The 21,701-nt window shown below is 34.4% G+C and overlaps 1 protein-coding gene across 5 annotated transcripts; it reads left to right on the top strand.

Moving 5' to 3' along the window:
* The first annotated feature begins 14,097 nt into the window (after window positions 1-14,097).
* On the top strand, window positions 14,098-20,169 carry LOC122522804 (farnesol dehydrogenase-like). 5 transcript variants are annotated; one of them, XM_043644071.1, is made up of 7 exons: window positions 15,102-15,300; window positions 18,173-18,512; window positions 19,066-19,192; window positions 19,450-19,603; window positions 19,697-19,840; window positions 19,922-20,012; window positions 20,085-20,169. In XM_043644071.1, the coding sequence occupies exons 2-6, from the start codon at window positions 18,212-18,214 to the stop codon at window positions 19,964-19,966; spliced, it is 771 nt and encodes a 256-aa protein (XP_043500006.1). In that variant the 5' UTR covers window positions 15,102-15,300; window positions 18,173-18,211; the 3' UTR covers window positions 19,967-20,012; window positions 20,085-20,169. The 5 variants fall into 5 exon arrangements, with proteins under 5 accessions (XP_043500009.1, XP_043500008.1, XP_043500006.1 ...); XM_043644074.1 differs by lacking the exon at window positions 15,102-15,300 and adding an exon at window positions 14,098-14,436 and having other exon boundaries at window positions 18,184-18,512; window positions 19,922-20,169; XM_043644073.1 differs by lacking the exon at window positions 15,102-15,300 and adding an exon at window positions 14,098-14,436 and having other exon boundaries at window positions 19,922-20,169.
* The last annotated feature ends 1,532 nt before the right edge of the window (window positions 20,170-21,701 follow it).

Raw genomic sequence — 21,701 nt, 5'->3', positions numbered from 1 at the left:
ATATCTTTATCTATCTCTCTTTCTCTCTCTCTCTCTAATTTCGAATCTTTCAAAAATTCATGCGAAATTAGAGTCACAAGTGCGTTTACGTCCATTAAAACGATCAAGGAAAATTTCATTTTAAATAATAATCCTCCAGAGAATTAATTATATAATAATACGATTATGCTTTTATACATTACGAATATGTATATATATAGAACGCATTAACTATGGTTTATTATATCACGTAAATGATTATCTCATAGAATCGCAAATAACAACTTGTACGAATGGCAGAGTTAGCATCGTTATATCTCGAATTCGCATGTTGCTTCTAAATGTATATATATATGTATGTAGAGCTTGGTTTATTACATTTAAATCGTTGCATTTATCAGAAATTCAATTGATCATACGATTTAATGAAATCAATCCTCGTTAACGTCATTTAAAATTCATCAAATGTATAATTAACGTTGACGTTTACCTTTACTTTTGTTAAAGAGTATGCAATCATCGTCATGTAATTATAGTTACGTTTATAACTTTTGTATCGTACACTGGATCGTACACTGGATCGTACGGAACCATCCTTATTTCTTCGCATTAGTTTCTCGCAGTACTGCACATAATGAACTTACAATGTGTTTAATTTAATTAACACGCCTTCCTTCCTTCCTTCGCTCGACGAGATCCCATGTCGACGTAATATGTTACGAACGATCTTCCTATCTCATAAAGGAATTAGCATGGCGTGATACTCCTCTCCGTCTATCCGTTCTTTCTATTTTTCTCTCTCTTTCTTTCTCTCTCGTTACTCTCTTTCACGTATATATTATACTATTGTGCGTGTCAGAGCTGGCTCAATGCATAAACTCAAAAAGAGGCATCGGGAAAAACATTAAAACTGTTAATATTGTTTTATTATTATTAACAAATTATCTTATTTATTATCTATGCTAATATCAAATTATATAAAATAATATTTTTCATTAAAATCGATCAATTAATATTACAATAAAAAAAAATTAGAGGTCTTGATTGTACTAGCTAATACTCCTCTTTCAAATACTCTGCTTTATAAAAGCTGCTATTTATAGTATTGTTTTTATTAATAAAAATTAATATCAACCGAGAATTAAATTTGATTAGGGGTGCTAGAGATCCTCGAGCCCTTCCTGATGCGTGTTCTAATTTCCCAGAATAGCTTTCTCGTAATAATAATAAAAAGCAAACGCACGGGAGTTTAAATACTCGCGCGGGAGATGATATTCTCGAAACTGAAAGAGAAATTTTCAGCAGGTACATTTTTTTTTTCAATGGCAGCATCACTGCGCGGGAAAATTCATTTTTCTCACGCAAGCGTTGGCACGTACCTATATACCTGCGCGAATAGAATTCTCGTAACTCGATAGAAAGTCATTGCTTTTGTGAGGTCCCGCGGTATTGTCGCGTTTCACAATTGTTTGAAATCCTCGACGTTTTTCGTAACAGTGATAATTCCCCGATCCACCCCCTCGCCTTTTCGTATTACGTTTAATTATTCCAACACATTAAACGTTCTCCGTTATTATTATGATTATTATTATAATGTTCGAAGTTTTGAAAGGGAGAGTATTTCCCAAAATTAAACAATTAATAATTTAGTTCTAACCGTTAATCAATGTTTCAAATATCTTCATATTACCATTTTGCAATATAGCCGATAACGAGCACTAGCCATATAAAATTGTATTTAATTGCATCACAAGCCGTCTCGTTATAATTAATACGAGATTATTAATATATAACAATTATTTTAATTTTATTAAAATTCTTGCGAATACTCTATGCACATTCAAACTTAAGTATTCATTAAAAAAGTCACGGTAGAAACATGATCTCGATTATAAGTAAGATATTAACTTGAAAATGGTTAATACATAGTTACAGTATACTATATGAGAAACAAGTAATGAACGGTTGGGAAGATTTATGGGAAGCAAAGCAGGCACGTGTAAATGATCGATGTAAACAGAGAAAGATAGTGGGAGAACGATAGAAGGATGATAGAAAGACAGAGACGACACCTTTCTATGTCGATCATCGTTGGAAGCAGTGAAATTCACCTACGCGGTTAGTTGATTGTTGTTACAAATTGGAGCTTGATTGCGACGATTTCGCGTGAACGTGTGTTAACGTACGCATTGGTTAAGTAAACCATACGGGATTGGTCGATTCTGTATGCCCTATAGAGGGATAATTCGTAGCTATGGTGTGCCATAGTTACGAACGAAGAAGTGTATTTCGGTTCGTTCTCTCCTATAGGGAGAGCTGCTGTGTGTGTGGTGGGAACCCCATTCGTTCGTAGCTTTATTACTCGTTTACATGGCCAAACGAACGAACGAACGAACGAACGAACTAACGGGTAAGAGTACGTTGACATTGGCAACGTGTTCGCGTGTAAAAAGGTGTCCCGGTACGCGATCGGGAGTAAAGGGTTGAACGTAACGACGCTCATTTTTAACCCTTTACGTCGGGAAGAGGGTTCAGATTAAAGGGCAGATTTAACACTCGATTTACTGTCACTTGCCGTAGACAAGAAGGAGAAGAGATGAGAAAAGACAAGAAGAATGGATAAGAATAAAAAATAAAGAAGAATAAGAATAAGAAAAAGAAGAAGAAGAACCGCTTCCAGTTGAATGAACTCTATCAGAATTTCGTGTCTTCCGTATGGAAAGACGCGTGAATGCGCTTCGATTATTTTCTAACGTTAACTTACTGTCTTCTTCTTCTTCTTTTTGTTTTCTCCTAGATTTGAATCGAGAGAAACGAATAAAAGAGATTGTAAGAAAAATAAAAAAGAGGAAAAATGACAAAGAGGTTTGAAATGATTATAAATAATTCATCGTTAACGAATTTTCCGAGCAAAAGGGTTTTTCTTCTTTTCTTTTTTTCTTTCTGTTGCTTCTCTCTCTCTCTCTCTCTCTCTAATGAAAATAAACTGTATTGCCGAAGAACAAAGAACGATTTGAATGCCGAGATCAAAAGTATTTCGCGGTTTGCCGGAAAGTAACGAGCTTGGGGGGAGGGCAAGCTTGAAAAGGAACTTTAAGTAAACCTCGCTCGTTGTTCTTAGGGTGGAGATACTACTAGGGGTAGGCTCGAATACGTAAATCCGTACCCAAGAAGATCGACGGAGCTTGTTCAACTGTAGAGACTCCGAAGGTAGTCTCGATGGTGAAACGCACAAGGAGAAAGATGAATAGAGTCAAAGAGAGAGAAAGAGAGAAAAAGAGAGAGAGAGAGAGAGAGAGTTACGAAGATTCTTTGAGAAAAGCGAAGACCTTGACTTAAGGAAACGAGCTCTCCGCAATTCGATTGGCTCCGAGCGACATCGTGCATATTAAGTCGGTGGTTATTTGAATGTCAAAAGTACCTTCGGTGGTGATTCCGTCTGGAAAGGAACGAAGGGGGATACGGTACTGCAAGTAAACTCCTCTCTCAGCTTCTTTCCTCTTATCGTCATGTGCTTTTATGCAAAAGGATCTCTGTTCTTTGAAGATCCTTTCTCAAAACCTATTTTTTTCTTTTTTCCTTTATTTTTTTTACATCTATGCATATGTATGTGCGTAAGTATAACTAACTTATAAGCTTTGTATTATATTGTGGTTTGGAAAAAAAGATTGCAATCTGGATTTTATTTGCTTAAATGTCTCGTCACGTTGAAAATAATTTTATCGCACACATCTCTGTTCGTTATTAACAGACAAGATTTGTAAAACATAAGTGTATCAATTGTAAATATAGTGATCTTGCGAATTTTGTAATAAAAGTGTCACTTTATAGGAGCTAACTGTTAAGTTTTTATATTCTATTAAAGTATAATATTAAATTATATCGAACATAATTTTTTATCTTTATTTTTTTAATCAAGTTACTTCATGCGAAAAAATGATGAAGCCCCGCGTTTGATGTTCCTTTGAATAAATGGTATTCTCTCTCTGTTTCTCTCTTTTTCTTGGAGATAGATAAAACATATTTCATCGATATCGAGGTAAATTTGAAGTCTTCCTCGACTGGATATCCGATAACCGTGCCTTTGAAAAAATCAATTTCGTTCGTATGCGTAGTATCATGACCGAACTACAGCAGTTCTCCATACTTCGCGAACAATTTCCAAAATAGAAATCACATCTATCGAAACCGTTGGAATACCGCAGAATACTGGAAGCTTCCCTGTTTCAGGATTAATTAAGGTATTCTCCGGTGGTACCGCAGGTACCACAGGCACTCCTGGTAGGCAAATCAATCGATCAGGTCTACCACCTTACCCTGACAATCAATCGGCATCGACATTCTCCAACAATAATTCTACGTATTAACTGGAGACGTTACATATTAATAATCGGAACTTTAAATAAAATTCAAATTATCTAATTCACGTCCTAATCTAATCATGAATTTGAGATAGAACAGAAAGGGGAAGAAAAAGAATAAGAAAAAGATAGAAGGCATAAGTAAACGTAGGTGGGTTTTAAGAGAAGAACTGCGAGGAGTCTGCTGAAGTTTCCCAAACGAACCGTAAATTCCTTAGGCTGGATGCGACTCCAAGGTTTAAGGGTTTGAAGAGAAGAGAAGAGAAGAGAGAGAGAGAAGTTGTGGGATAGCAGAAGCACACGGACACCACGATAACCGCGAACGTGGAAAGCGTGCTTGCAGAAACGTTATTATGACACATTGTCGAGCTACGAATGCGGCTCTCAGAGGTTTTTGCCTTGCGTCCAAGCGGAAATTGCAGAGGATTTAGTTTTTTGTGCTGGAATAAATTTAAATTTATCGTTCGTGTATGACTGGGGAATGCGAGCGTGCCCGACCGAGTGAGCTCTCAGTTTTCCTTGTTTACATTGGACATTTTGCATCACATCTTTTCTCCTTCCATTCTTCGACCTCCATTATAGTACTTTTCTTCTTATCTCTTTTTACTTTTTATCTTTCTTTCACCGTTATCGTTAATTATCTTATGTTAAGCAGACTACTAATTTTATTTTACTTTTCTTAATTGTTTCTGCATATGTAATTATGAATGTATCCCTAATATGCGGACTTGATTTCTATTAATATGTTGAGTAGATTTTAATTTCTATTTCTTTTTTTTTTAAGCGATAAGCTATGATTTAATTTCTTGTTCTTTTTTGGTTCAATCATTTTGTTATTATTTAAAAATGCAATGTGCAATAAATTAATCTGAAATTTGATCGAACGATAAAGAAAATTCGCGTAATGGATCAATAAATAAGGTGTTATCAGAGATTGTCATTTACGAAGAAATTACTCAGTCACCCCTTCGAGTTATCTGTCTCATACATCATCGAAGATAACTCTCGTTTCAGCTCTAAGTCGTCTACTTGGAACCGGTAAAAGGTAGAGGTAGAGGTAGGTAGGAAGAAAGGTGGAGAGAAGAAGGTTTCTTCCGCGTTCTAGCAAGGCTCGACCTACCCCTCCCCGTACCAACCCTCTCCTACTCCTTCCTACCCCATCGTCCTTTGCTATTTATCAGGCAGGTTTCTTCGGTGCGACGCTTCCGAGGAGTTCGTTAACTTTTTCCTTTGCCGGTCTCGTCACGTGACCGTGGACGACGAGGGTGTGCGAAAAGGCATTAATAAAAACGTGTCGCCTCGGAGCCTTCCGTTGGCAGGGTAGAACACCCTCGCTCTCTTCCTACTTGCCACCCCTTTTATCCTCCCACAACTCCTCTACTACTTCCCTCACCATTTACACTTACCACCACCACCACCACCACTACCTCAACTTCCTCAACTACTTCAACACAACCACCGTTTTATCCTCCTCCTGTCTGTGCTCACAGTCCTGAATCAAAGTATTACCTCATGCTAATTTTTTTTCTATAACATTTTCTAAAAACTATGATTCTCTTTATTGCATTTATTTTGTTTTTTCTCTCTTTTAATAAAACATTTTATTAAATATCCAATCCTTCCTTTTTTTTGCTTTTTATTGATTCATATTTTATATTAAAACAAGTTGTTCTTTAGCTTTACCTTTATTCACTTGTTTGATTCGATAAATTTTGTTGAATCATTGCAAGGATCGTAAAAGAACATCCCAAATACGTATATCTTTTTTTCTCTTTTATACAGTAATATAGATTATATTCCTCTGTCGATAATGAAATGTAAATAACTTAATCACGCATTCGACCAATTTCTCTGCATATACGTACTCTCTATCTGTATTATGCATGCACGTATACATCTCATAATTACGGCGGATCGATGATACCTATCGCGACGCAGTATCGACCTTTGATATCGCTACGACAAACAAATAGAAACAGCATCCGGTTGTAATAGTATATCATATCGATCAAAGAGATTTGAGAAGATATCGCATGTAATGCATACACGCATATTGCATTACGATACTAGGAAACTTCCTGATGGAGTCGCCCAGTTTCTTTGCAGTCAACAGCACACGGTCTCTTTTTTTTATTTCTCCGGACGGGTTACCCATCCGTGTTACACCAACCGTGCCCACGTTGCTTAACTTTAGTGATCTTACGGGAACTAGTGCTTTTAACGTGGCTAGGCCGTTGACTGATTAACACATTTTTTCAAATGTTCCATACAAAATTATAATTAACTTTACGGTCAACTATTAACAAAATTACATTTTGTTCGATTACATCGTATCAAATATTAATCCCGTAAATCGATCGGAAGATAACAACAACTTTCATTATTCGATTTTATCTTTTTTTTTAACCGATAATGTAATACATCAATGAAATAAATAAAGTATCGAACGATAGTGATTAAAATCCGACAATGGTGGAAGCTTTGAGATTGGCGGCTAACCATGGACCGTTAACGTTAATTATAAATCCTCGAGGGGTGTAACGGCAACGGGGCGAAAGGAAGAGAACAGAGGGGGTGTTAAGGGGGTACAGGGGTGGAAGTAGAAAAAAAAAGGCGAAAGTCCGTGGGAATAGTGCCAAATGGGAGCGATTAATTTTACTCATCCGCCTCGCGGCAACTCGCCGCGTAATAACGAACGTGAAACGATATGAGAAAAGTTGAGATACCTGTCCGTTCGTACCTTTCCTTTTCTCTCTCTCTTACATACACACACACACACACACACTTTCTGTCTCCTTCTCCATTTTTCTTTGTTTTTTCTCGTTCTCTCTCTCTCTCTCTCTCTCTTTTACTTTAGGGTTTTATTCGTCGTACCTCCTCATCCCTCAAGTGGTTAATGCAAAATCGCGTTTACGAAGTAAGTTTTTTCCTTTTTTTTTTTTCGAGGCCGCAATCGTTCTCTCTTTAATTTGTAATTCAGCTGGCACACCTTTTATTCCTTTCGCTTTTCACTCGACGTTTAGAAAAACGTCCCGATTTTATACCCCAAGTAGTCCTTTTACCTTCGATCCAGTTTTCAAACATATGCATAGGAATAAAGAATTTTTATATCGAAGGAGATCTCTAGATAAAATAGTATTTTCTTTTTTTTTAATATGATATGATATATCAGGTGATATTTTACTAAATATAATATTTTCTTAACTTACTTTGTAACAGCCAGTACAGTATCACATTTTTAGATATTCATGGTGCATGCTTATTTTTACCGAATCCCGTCATATTGGCGGGTACATTAAAATGCAGTCTCTTTTTTTTTCGTCGTTGGTATAACATTAGTTCGTATCATCGCATCAATCAATGTCAACATAAATTGCGAAAAATTAATATTTATGATTTTTGTAATTTTAAACGTAAAATTTGAGATACGTCAAATTGACAGATTCTGGTAAAACCAGTTGAAAATTATCATTCCATTTTTTTTTTTATTATTATATTTAGTCTACGAGAGTTGGTATCGATCATCCGATTGTTGATATAAAAAATTATTATTAAAATCTATAGTATTTTTTGCGATTCCATAGACCGGATCTTGCAGGAAGGTAGGTTGGAAAAGAAAAAAAAAAAGGACGTTTTTATTCTGAGGGTCGCGCGATATTAAGGGTTACCTTTTTATTTATGCACGGGGTGTTAAGTCATTGCAAAGAAGGAGGGCTCGACGCATGATTTATGAGCGTAGAAGAGAGGAAGAGCAAGAAACATTTGGAATTTTTTAGTACGTAGCTCGTAACGATCGTTATCGCAAAATTTTCGGCTCGTACGAGTCGCAAGAAATATTCTCGTTATTTCGAACTTTCCAAATTACGAAGCTCAAATATTTTCTTTCGGGAGTTTTCAAAGAGAAACAAATCAAACGGATAAATAAAAAAAAAAAGAAAACAGAACACCGGATTACGATCCACGATTAAAAGAAAAATTAAAAAATAAAAGGTTTCGACTACTACACAGATTTAATGCCGTAATGCTATTTACTTACTCAGAAAACAAAAATGTAATAATGTTTATAATTCAAAATATGTAACTAATATATGACTTATTATTGATAAAAAAAAAAAAAAACAAGAGGGCTATTGTTAAATAAAAAACCGAGATATAAATTCACAAAGTTAACAGAACTGTGATGCCGAAATATCCTCGGGATTCGCAGTAAGCTTAACGCAAGGTATTAACAAATTATTGACCATCGAGGAGAGAATGTCAGTGACCATTGCATGTCGTAGCTCATCAAGGACGATGACGACAAGGGATCGAAATCACGTATACGCATAAGTGGTGGTTTTCGAGTCGAGAACCCCCCGATGGCACTTACATGGTCAGTCAATTTGCGTAATGAAGCAACGAAAGCGGGAGTTTGTCGAGGGCCAATTACGTTTGAGAACGGAAAGAGATAGACGTATACATATAGATATAGTTGATCTTGACCAACCTTTTCGGGTTGGAGAAAGGTTCGCTGGAGGAAGGTTTGGAAGGAAAGGTGAAGATTCGAGTCCGACGAAAAGGTCCGACGTAATTGTGTCACTCGACATAAGAATCGAAGGTTCCTATATAAGTATATATATATTTACGTCAAGGACGTAGTTAGGCTGTGCTTTAGGTTGTGTAAGAATCATCGAGTGGAATCTAGCGGAAATATAAGGAATATTTTACTTTGGCAAAGTCCAAGCCGGACCTTTTTTTATTCTACCCTTCTTCCTTTCCTTCTCTTTCTCTCTCTTTCAATTTTTTTTCTTCCTCCTCTTTTAGAGCTTTCTTCTCACGTAAAATAGAAAGAAAATAATCAAAAGGAGAGCCTTATTTTCTTGTAAAAAGCAATAACGGCTTACTTCTGAAAAGATCCGAGGAAATTAGCTCCCGTCGAATTCCATAATCGCGAGAGCTTCGTGCTTATACCTGTTCCCTTTCTTCTCCTCCTTCTCCTCTTTCTTATTCTTATTCTTATTCTTATTCGCGTCTGGAGTAAATATAAAAAATAAAAAGAAAAAATGTGCAAAAGAAGAAAAGAAAGTGGACGACGAGAAGGATGAGGTCGGAAAAGGAAGAACTCAAGACGAGGAGCAGCAGGTAGAGTTTTTGTTTTTTTCCCATTTTTTTATACCAAATATTCTTGTACAATCCCCCACTCCTATAGTTTCCCTGCTCCTCCCCTACAACTCAGCCACTCCTCCTCCTCCTCATCCTCTCTTAACGTTCCCCGTTCAGCCTTAATTAATCTCACCATCGTGCCATTTCGTAGTCTCGCCGTTCTCATTTAAATAATTGCATCTGACTACTCTACCTGGTGTGCGGTAGAATTTTGCAACGGCGGAATCGTCCTCGCGTTCGCGTATCTATGGATCGATAAACGCGCTAACGATATTGCGACGCGGAAAGCAAACGGGGGAGTGGGTGTGTGGCGAGGGGGTACGAGTATCACAAAGAGATTTCCTTTTTTTTCCGCTTCTATCTCTTTTTTTCTCTCCTATGTATATTTTTTTCTTTTTTTTAATTTCCTTTTTTACGCAGCACATTATATTGCGGACCCTTGCAGTTGGTGGTTATCGTAGCAGTGTTAGAGGTGGTAGTGGTGGTTGTGGTGGTGATGGTGGTGGTGATGGTGGTGGTGGTGGAAGGGTAAGTACAAACGATGCTCATAGGGGTAACTGAACCTTTCCGACGAAGGGGTCATTATCATCGTGATTACAAATTTGTGGACCTGCCGAGGTAGCTCGTTTATGATCGCGAAAACGGAAAGAGGAAAGAGGAAGAGGAAAGAGGAGGAGGAAAGAGGATCGATGAACTAGAAACGGATACGTTTACTACTTCGTATATCGTAATATTGGTAGAGATAGAAAAAGAATCAGAGAGGGAAAGAGTAGGAGGAGAAAGAGAGAGAGAGAGAGAAGGACTGTTGTAGTGGCTTTTGAATGTGAGTATTGTACGTTTTACCAATGGAGATTCTCCGAGATATATTGTCTCTCGAATGAATGACATCGTATTGTGCGGTGTGCCAGAAGGGAAGTCGTTGATTGAAAATGCATGCAATCGTCGTCGCTTCTGGAAAATCGTACCACTGTATTTTAAGTACGCGGGAAGAATCTTATTCATTAATATCGTTAAGACTGGATTATGGCAACTTTTAATTATCACATTTATAATTGAATTTTTATGCAACGACAAGTGTATATTATTATGAAATATATATTTGTACTAATAAAAATAAAAATTATATGGACGAGTTAGGTATTAGTTTTAAGCAAAGTCATAGATAATAAAAAATAATTGTAAGTGATATTTGTGCCATGAAAAGAAAAAGAAATTGTGTTTGTTGATAAGAAAAAAAATGAAGAATTAAATTAGATAAGTAAAAGAATAAAACCCTTTTGGAAAGTAGACTATAGTCGTAATGGTCATTAGCTATGACTATGTGTCATTTCATGTTTAAAATGTTAAGAAACACCTGAAACATTGTCGACAAATATGCTAGCGCGTTAGACGTATCTTTTTGAGTCCTTTAACGCTTTCAGGCATCCAGTAACAATCTCTTCTTCCTTAAACTCCACTTCTTCGAAGTTTGGAGTGTCCTCGGGGCTTCAAAGAGGTGACAGCAAAGTACTCGACGACGACGAATCGCCGTTTGCCATTGACATTGTCGAGTAAATTTCTACGGAATTCGTTTCTCAACTCGAGTTTGTCGATTAATTGAATGATCTAAAGAGTAATAAGAAAAGAAAACACACTCAAGCTATTAGATTACACATTCTTTTCTTTTTTCGTTTGTTTTAATAATAAAAATTCTTTCTCCTCGCAGATAAATTCGTATCGGAATATAACAAACGCTACTAATGAAAAGTGGAAATTAGAAACGGATGTACATATATCTATCGATAGATCTCGATTCTATCGGCGTGTGAATTTCGAATTCAGTTTGGAAAGTGCCAAACTTTTTGGTATTCACGTCGTGAATGTTTTCAGTGAGGGTGAAAGATAGATAAAGTGAGAGATAGGGAAAAAAAAAAGAGAAATGGAAGATGGAAAAGGGTGAGACGATGAACGAACGAGAAAGGGAAGAATGTTGAGAAAGAGGAGAAGGAAGATAGAAGCGAGCGTTGTTACCGACAAACACGATGTTTGCCATGCAAATATTTCCCCATACGGTCTCTTTGAACTGGCAGTCGTTAATACTACAGACCGGTCGATGCGAGAAATTCCAATTCTAAGTCGACATACGCGTTCCTACCTAATACTACATCTATACGTGTGTATAAATAATACACATGCGCGAGTTTCCTACGAAACTTTATTCAATTTATCCTAACGTTACGAATAGTCATATGAGAAATTTGTCACGAAATTTTTCACGAAATTTTTCTACCCTTATCCCTTTTCTTCGACGTTACAGAAAAAAAGAAAAACTAAGTTTGATCTTAACAATCTTAACAAGAATAAATGGAACAAATCAGTATATAATACGATGAGAAGATTCGAATTTTATTGTATTATAACGTAGCGTTCAAAAATTCTCGCATATTTTAAATTTACGTTTAGACGTTTCGGTTTGAGAAAACGAGACGTATAAAACCAGCTCCGAGACCGAGCAATTTTCTCGAGCACCGTTTGTACGCGTTATCACGCTCGTATGTTATCACGTGCACGCTAGAAAGCTAGCTAGCTAGCTAGCTAGCTACTGGTTGAGTTTTGCGAACTATAGGGATGATTCTCGTAAATCCAGTGGACTCTTAAGTATACCTCCGTCGCCTGAGGTTAAACGTTGCTTTGCTATCGCGTAAGAAGGAGGTGGAGAAGACGAAGGAGAATTTTGTAGAGGAGCGAGAACTAGGGAGGAGAAAAGGGGGAGGGGATACATTTGAGGTAAAAGACAGAGGGGTTGTTGGTACCTTTACACCCCAAGGCTATCGCGTACACGTGCGAAGTAAATGGTCTGTAAAATAATATCGTCTTTTCTTAACACCCTAAACATTCTCTATCTTTTTTTTCTTTCCAACTTAAAAAGATTTAAAATAAAATGAAATAAGAGACACAGAGGGAGAGAACTAGAGTGTGTAAGTGTGTAAAAATAAAAAAACGAGACAATACTTGCCGAAGTATATACCTTGCAAAGAAAAAACAAGGAAAAAAGTCAAATGCAGTTTTATAAAGAATCTTGTCTTATTTACTTGTTTTCCTATGTTCAATGTTTACCCCGACGTATAATTCGAGTCGTTCGTTGACTCGCTAATTTCTAGGTGTCTCGTTCGTGGCCGTTTCTATACCTTCTCGGTCCTTCCGCTCCCCTTTCTTCTCATTCCCCCGCTTCTCCTTTCCCGTTTCCACCTAACATTGGCACGTTCAACGAATGAACGAACGAATGAACGAATGAACGAACGAATGAACGAATGAACGAACGAAGGGGTTCGGGGCAAGCGTCTCTACTTGTTCCGGCCCTGAGAACGATCTCCCTTATAAATATTCATGAGGCAATAAGCTTGCCGCTGATCTTCCGGAGAATGGAACAACAAGGGAAGAATGGGAAGTAGAGACGCTGGCAGCCCTGCGAAAGCTCATGAGAGAGATAGATGGTAAAAGATAGAAAAAGAAGAGAAGAAAATAGAGTAAGGGAAAAAGAGAATAAGGGAGATCTTGTTATCATAGTCATCGTCGGCAGGCTATCTCTTGGACAAGCTTCTTTTCAGAGAAACGATTGTCAATCCTTTATTAAACCATTTTAACAACAATTTCCTCTATCCTTTAAAACACATCTTCGTTTTTCACTCGTGGACAATGTATTTTTGCTGAATTGTTAAATGGTTTGTGAAAGGTTTTATTTTCAAGAAAATCTGAATAAAATTAGCTCGATAAGTTTTCCGACACCTTTCTTTAATAGAAATTTCTTTTACCTTAAAAATATAATCAAATTAATTCAGTTTCCAAGTATACAAACGTTCTTAATGTTTTGACATTTTTTTTTCCACGAGTCTAATTAGCTGCACATATGAATTTATTTTATTACGATGATGAGATAGATACAATTTTCACACATATTTCTATAGCATCGAGTAAAACGTATAAAGTATTTTTCATTTATAAAAGTTTCTCGTAAAATGTGGCTAATTTGTGGTATCCATCCCCCGAGTCTTTGGTATTGGGGAACACCCTGAGGCAATCATTAAACGTCTGGTAGATATTTTATAGGAAACCATCGCGGTAAAATGAAAACTGTCGTTTGTTGACTACGATCGAAGCGTATGAAATAAAAGAAAGATTTGACGCGAGAAATGTGTTCAAATAAAATGAGCAGGTTTCTTTTTTTATAAAAAAGAAAATAAAATAAAAATAAAACAACCATCTAGAACATAACAAATTATTATCGATCAGTAACAAAGTAGAAGAAGATACACACAATAGATTCTCGACGATCGAAACAAATAATGATAATAATAATAAAAAGGAATGAAAACGTGCAAGATGATATCGGCTTGACACAACGAAACAAACCGATGCAAGTAATCACAGGGTCGTTAAGAAATAGTAGCGAGTAAAAGGAATAGCATCTGGTGCCGCTGGTTCAAACCGGGGGAAACTGTTAAAGCTTTCCTGCTCGCTTTTCTTGTTGATTTCCACGTCGTACCGTGCGAACGAGAATAATGTCCTCGGCCCAGTACCGGACCCGGACACCAGCTGCCGCCTTCAAGAAGATCGATGCGAGCACTTATTATTGCGTCTCAGTGTCTTCTTGTATCGTTTATCTGCTAAGAAAGAAAAAGATTCGAAACTCCCTCTAGGAGACCAAACGAATATCCGATTCCAGATTTTATCATTTCTTTTCTTTTTTTATAATCTCTTCTTTATAACCGTTATTAGTATTAAAATTTGTTTTCAAATATATTTAATATTAAAGATAAATTTACTCTGCGCAGATAACGAAGCACGTTTTTGCGATTTCACGAGCTGTAATTAAGTTTAATGCGTCTTTTTATTTTTAAAATATTACAACTAACGTTTCGCAAAACAAAAAAATATTATTTCTTCATCGCACCAATCTCTATCGATTTAAACAGAGGCTAGGAAAAATTTGTTTTAATCAATATTATCTTGTTTTTCCTCTAACGAAAAATTTAAATAATATCTTTGAAGTATATTAGTGAGCAATAAAAAAAGTGTAGTGAGAAAGATTAGAGTTTCCTTGAAACTCATTTATCCTGTTTATCTCCTGTTTTTTAACGATGTACGGCTTTGTGCTACGTAAAGATTATGTCAAGTTACGAAAAATGATTATCTATTGTAACTCTATCTCTCTGTCTTTCTCTTCCTCTATTTTTAAAATATCGCAACTAACGCTGCAGAGACAACGCAATATTCTTTATATAAATTAAAAAAATGTCGAGGAAGAAAATATCAAATTATATATATATATTATTAATTATAGATTAATTTCATTGTGATTTCCATAAAGATCTAGATAATTAGAGTACCTGGAAAAAATTAAAACTGTATTTAAAAAAATTAACATAATAAAATACGTTCTTAATATTTGTTATCCTGGTTGCAACGATAAAATGTTCAGTGTCGTATGTTAATTATCTTAAATTATGCAAAACTTTCAAGAAAAACAGGATAAGAATATTACATCAGTTTTCTCGTTGAATAGATAATTCACGTGACCGTAATCGTTGTATTTACGAATGATGATAGGAGGAATAACAGATAATAATGATCGTCGCAATCGTTCTACGTTTTCTTTTCTCTATGACCGTTGAGCTAGACGCATATATAGTTAGAAGTGGGTTAGATATTGTCGTTGTGCATTGTCCAATAACAAGTGTTGGGATTAGATCATTAATCTTTACCAGTTAACTATCAATTACTGTGATTTATTATTATTCCGCATAGCAGTATTATACTTAAATCAAAAAAATTATAACAGGTGAGAGATTATTTTTAGCAACAATATTTCAATGGGTTAATGCAATGTCCAACTCAAATTTACCACTATGTGTCTAAATAATCTGAAGTATAAATAGAGTGTGTTAAAATATTAAAATAATTGTTAATTAATCGATAGAAATGTCTATTGTTGTCTAGAAGCTCGGTGTATATGATCTATGTACCGTCCTATTCGAAATCCACCGTTGGACTGAGTCATTGTCCTCTGTTAAAGTACTTTTGTTAAATGTTGTTTATACGAACGTTGCGCATGTGTATAAAGGAAATAATGTATCTAATCAATAAAATTTAAGAGTATAACGTTCTTATTTTAGTATTTTTGGCATTTTTATGTAATTATTCTAATGCTCCTGCGCAGTAATGACTTCGGTGGGAAGGGGTAAAATTTTCATCAAATAAAACATAAAATCGAAATAATTTAATATTTAAAGTACGTGAAAATGTATGTAATGTTTAAATAAATGTATATCCGTTGAAACAATATTAAATATAAGTATATGTATATAAATAAGAATGAATAAAAAAATTTTGATCGTTTATCATAGAGAACAATGAGACAGTTTAGTAGTGAATTTCAAATAGGACGATACGTTGGACTTATACTCGGTGTTCTTAGATTATAATCAACATTTCTTTGGATTAATTATCAATCATTTAATGTCGTCAATAATTATCAAGGAAAAATCTATCAAGTGTTAATGGTATAAGATTTTTAAAGCGACACATACTTTTATTGTATAAATATATATATTCATTAAATTCGTAAGATTTTCTTGAAGACTCCATTTATTATTGTATTATTGTGTCTAGGCAAAAGATTCGAAAAGGAATGCCAAGTATTATTCTTATTCTTCAGGATGAAGAATATTTTAGCCGGACGATAAGATTCTTTCTTTTGAAAAACGATAGGGATCTCACGGAATCGTCCGTTGGGATTGCAAAATATTCCGATATTCCGTACAACGTTTCCGAAAGAGATTGCTTTGGATCAAGCGGTGTGTTGCTTTGAAGAAGAAGGACAGGATATAGAAAAGAAATGTGGGGGTGGGCGGGGGAGGATGGGGTGAGTTAGATGGGGTGGAAAAGGGGGGTTGTGGCAGGTCACGTCGTCGCTCGCTCGCTCGCTCGCTCGCTTTTCTACTAGCTAGGAAAAAAGCTGAGCGGTCAGAAGAATGGAAGTGGTGGATAAACGGATAAGCTTAAGCCCAAAGTTCTTCGTTCAACTTTTGCGAGGACTTTAGTTGAGCTAAAGTTACGCGTCTTTCGAAATGCTTTTGAAAAAAAAAAAGTAGAAGAGTAAAAAAGAAAAAGAAAGAAGAGGGTAAAAATAAAATGATTCACGTGCGTCTTTTCAGGCCGATTATCCGTTCTCAAAATCTAGATATATCTTTGTTCTTTATCGTAACGGTATGGGATAGTAGTTGTTGTTGTTGTTGTTTTGTTATCTCTTTGAATAAATCTTTCATTCATTTTGAATACCACGTAAATCTTCTTCTCGAATCATCCTTCAGTATCTTTCCCTTTCGCTGCACTCTTGTGAATTCCGTAGGGTATACATTTAGTAATGTAAACTGAGTGGATTTTCCTTGATGCGTTACAATTGTTCTTCTCTTTCTACCTTTCCTACCTTTTTCTTTGTCTCTTTTACATTATTATTCTTATTACATACTTCTACCTTTTGTTTGCTACGAATTTATTATTCGAATATTTTCATTCTCTTATATTGTACAGTTATTTAGTATTACTTACATGTTTCAACAACTTCCTATCTTTATTTTCTTTATTTATCTTTTTATCTCTTTCTCTCTCTCTCTTTATTTGTATTATTTTCTTTTCTAATTATTCCATTCTAATTTGTCTAACTTTATTATAGACGTAAACCAACAATTTTAAATAAGTTGACAATTGAAGTACTAAAATTGTGGTCTTGATTTTTAATTCGATTTAAATTATTCGTTCGTATAGTTTTGTATGCTTTCATACGTGCACAGAATTGCTCGAAATATTTCTGTGGAGTAAAAAAACTCAAATTTTATTTATACATATAAATATCTGTCGTACAATTATTTTTATAATTGGTACAAAATTTTGGATATCTTATCGACTTTTTTTCTTAAATTTTTGTATTCGTTTCTTGCATTTGTTGCTTTATTAAATTTTATCAGTTGAAATTACGACACAGGCGTCACAAAGTAAACATTTCATAAAAGTGTGCGATGTAATATGGTTATAATTTATACGATTATTTTTCTTGACTTTATTGATGTATATAAAAATCTCTTTGTAAGATCAAAGTTGAGCTATATAACAGAACGATTTGATAGCGGTTGTTGTTACATAATAACATTTCTCGTGAATTGGCCAGCAGCAGTGCGTTCATTTAAAATTATTGTTAGTACGCGACGTGTTATTTTTCTTCCTCTTTTATCCTTTTTATTTTGTTTCGTATCGCGAATGCAACTACGGTCCTCCCAACGCGTTCCGTCGGGAAATCTACGAAGAGACGACCAAGTTTTTCGGACGATATATACTCAACGTAGCCGCATATAAGCGCCAAGATTGTATACGTGATGTTTATAATGTAGAGAATCTAACAGGAGTTCATAAATCTTGTTAGATGACAAACAAGTTTCTACGCACGTGTATCGAATGGAAATATAATAATCTTTTAATTATCTCATCGTACAATCTTTTTTTTTTCTCCGATAAATATTCGATCAAGCGAATTCTCATTTTTATGTATTTTTTTTTGTATGAATTTATGTCAATGTGTTGGTGGATTATGCTACCGATAAATTTATTTTTTATATTCGTACAAATGTAATAATTATTCTATTGAAATGAAAAAATAGATTTGTTGCAGGTAAACCAATACGAACATACGAACAATTATGAATCGTTGGGAAGGAAAAGTCGCGGTCGTGACTGGTTCTGCATCCGGAATCGGTAAAGCAATTACGCGTGCTCTGCTTGAAAGGAAGATAATCGTGGTCGGTTTGGATATTCAGAACGAGGAAGACACAAAAACGGCTGACAATACAAAGAACAAGAGGAATAGATATTATCCTCTTCGTTGCGACGTTAGCTGCGAGGACGAACTAGACGCTGCATTTTCATTTGTCGATGAAAAATTAAATGGAGTCGATATTATGGTGAATAATGCCGGTGTTATAAATTATCAACGCGTTATCGGTAAGTTTATTACCCATCAGGTTGAAAACAAAAATTATAAATACAAGGATTGCTAAATGCAATCCTCGGGTTCTTATTTATTTAAGTAAAAAAAAAAAAATAATAACTGAAAGTGTATAAAATTAAACATAAGAATATTTAAAAAATACATATATATGATTTTAGAAATTTTGTAATATTAAAACAAAGTCTTTCAAATTAAACGATGATTTTGAATCAATATTTAAAGCTGATCGCGAGTCGCATAGTTTAAATTGTAAAACGAAATATAAGGACTTCCTAATATAAATTTATCAAGTTTTTTCTTTATATACATGGAGATTAAAATTTTAATTGATAAAAAAAGAAAGTTAAGAGAAGAAGAAAAATATGCGCATAAGGTTCTTCTCCCGAAAGGGTTAAAAAGTTGGGGAAAGAGTTTCAACTCTTATACTTTTACATGTATGCACCGTGCCATTGGAATTGGTATGGGACGAGCTTTCAGTATTACTACGGAAGCTCGGTGGAGCCATCGTTGGCGCATTTTAAAAAATTCCATAAATTACACTTGCAGAAAGCGACAGGAAGACATTTGAAAAGCTGTTAAATATTAATGTACTCGCAGTGGCTGTGTGCATAAACCGAGCTGTACGTTCAATGCGAAAGAGAAACGTCGAAGGGCATGTTTTCACTATCAACAGGTATTGTTAATGAACACCTTACCCTAAGGCATTATACTTTGTTTATTCATTCCTATTACGTTTATCTACCAACAAGCTACTAGTTCAACCCAAATGAACATTTCTAACTTATATTGAAACTTTTATTTCTAAATATTATTCTGAACAATATTTTTTCTCTTAAAGGTACAACAGAAATTAATTTACATTTAGGATGCAATACTTTATTTTTCTTTTTAAATCTTATAGCTTATTGTAAGTAAAAATATGCATTGCAGTATTACAGGACACAGAATACCGTCTGGAAGTCCTAGCGATATTGAAGGTTCTAACGGGTGGAATTTGTATCCTACAACTAAACATGCATCGGTTGCATTAACGGAGACAGTGAAAAACGAATTGCGTGCTGCCGGAGCACCCATTCGAATAACAGTGAGTTGGATTAGCTGTAGTTTTTCTTTTCATATTTAATTTAGTTATCTACGTAGCTTACTCTTACGTATTTCATAATTTTTATTTTCGCAGAGTATCTGTCCAGGTTTAGTAAAGACCGAAATTTGCGGAAACAATACGATTATTAAAGACATAGTATTTTCAGTACCAGTACTTTTACCCGAAGACATTGCCGATGCTTTAATTTATGCACTTGGAACACGACCCGAGGTTCAGGTTTGTGGTCATTATTTTTTAACGATTTTATTATTTATTGTAACAATTACTTTTCACTTTTATCGTCTTATTTGATTATAGATTTCAGAGATGTCAATAGAAACCAGAGGAGAAATTTCGTATTAAATTTTCTAACAGAATGAGAAATTATGCTAACAGGTAAAATATTTATCGTTAAAATTTTCAAGTTGTTACATAATCTCCATTATAATATATGTTACAATCAATATTTTTAAAGTTACGTTTGCGCGTGAAATTACACGTAATCGAAATATAATTTTAAAAAATAGTAAGTAAAAATAACATTTAAAATAAAAAATTATACAATATCAATTATATTTTATATAATATTACAATATTAATTATATATATATATATATATTAATAAAATGTTTATTAATAATTAAAATTTATTGGATTTTTTTTATTTCTTACGCTTACACATGTGGGTTTGTTTTCCTCCGTTACTACCGTGTGTATATTTCGTTACCAGATTGCGCATCTATGTTTGATTTACTCTCAAAATTCTGGCCGTATGGTTATTGTTTGATATTCGCGTTAAGTAGCATCGTTGCGATATCTGTTGTCACCGATGCAGTAACCCAACGTAATATTAGTTTCCTGATCGGTAGAGACCTCCGTCGAAAATAAAACAAGCTAATATTCCAAGAGAATATTTGATATGTTTATAATGATGGTTCGTTAATCTTTATTTCATTTCAACCATGAGAATAATAGCATTACCAAAAATTACTGTTATAACTTTCATTATAATTAATGTTTCAATGAAAATAAATTTTGTTAAAAATGATTTTATTCATTCAATGATTTATTATACCTTTATTAATTTAATGAGATTTTATCTATAGAAAAAAACTAATTAACATATTGAAAGCTTTAAAATCACGTTTGTACAGAATTACATAGACAAATATTTCATACTTTCAGGAGCTTGTAGTATTCGAAATTCGTACGATAATGGACTTATACGTGTCTTAGTAAAAGCATATTGAGAAGTTTTCGACCATAGTGTATATATATAGAGCCATAAGCTTCTCTTATCGTATAAAGTTCACTGTAAACTGAGATGCTGATAACATTTAACTATATAAAGAGAGTTATATCAAGCGTTGAATAAATTTTAATATAAAGGGTAAGCTACGTAGGTGTTAATATGAGATCGGATCTCTAAATAATTTTGTATAATATGTTTACTCGTTTAATATGAAATTATTTAAAATAATCTTACAAAATTAAAATTAAATTCGTAAAATTGTGCATTATGTATATCTATAAGATTTGCGAATATTATTTCAAACAAAATTGTTTCTCAAACCTACATTGCTATGATACTAAATCTATTAAGTTAATATTTTTCATTTAGCTGAATATTTTATCTAAAAAACGAAACATCTGACAGAGGTAAGGTTTAATTCAATAAATTTGTTATAATTCTAGATAGAATTAAATACTAACCGAGTAATTCTGAATATCTAGGTTATCAAAAGTTCTTCTAGTTTTAATGACTGCAAAGAAACAAAGAAAATGCGAAAGGATTATGAAGAACGATGATCGATAAAGACGTCTTTGTTAATGGCTCTTACTAATGCAACTTTCCTTCCTTTTCTTCTTCTTCTTCTTCTTCTTCTACTTCTTCTTCTATTACTTTTTCTTTCTACTCAAGCGAGCCAGACATTTAGGAATTTATATTAAAATATGCAAATTTATTGATGCGAACATATTTGAAAACAGATAAATTATGCTGCTCGTGTATTGCGTTCGCACGATAAAATATCACGGTATTGACAGGGACAGAGAATATTTGTTAGATAGATCCGAACTCATTCGCATAACGATACGT

The sequence above is a fragment of the Polistes fuscatus genome, unplaced genomic scaffold (assembly GCF_010416935.1).
Source record: "Polistes fuscatus isolate 324 unplaced genomic scaffold, CU_Pfus_HIC Scaffold6, whole genome shotgun sequence".
Lineage (NCBI taxonomy): Eukaryota > Metazoa > Arthropoda > Insecta > Hymenoptera > Vespidae > Polistes > Polistes fuscatus.
The sequence above is the reverse complement of the archived record's forward strand: the minus strand, read 5'-3'. Positions and strand labels throughout refer to the sequence as shown.

Bases quoted from the DNA above. Each gene is read 5' to 3' on its own strand.
- LOC122522804 (XM_043644074.1), top strand. From the start codon at position 18,212: ATGAATCGTTGGGAAGGAAAAGTCGCGGTCGTGACTGGTTCTGCATCC. The intron at 19,193-19,449 runs GTATTGTTAATG...TATGCATTGCAG, and splicing joins CATGTTTTCACTATCAACAG to TATTACAGGACACAGAATAC. The intron at 19,841-19,921 runs GTTTGTGGTCAT...ATTTGATTATAG, and splicing joins GAACACGACCCGAGGTTCAG to ATTTCAGAGATGTCAATAGA.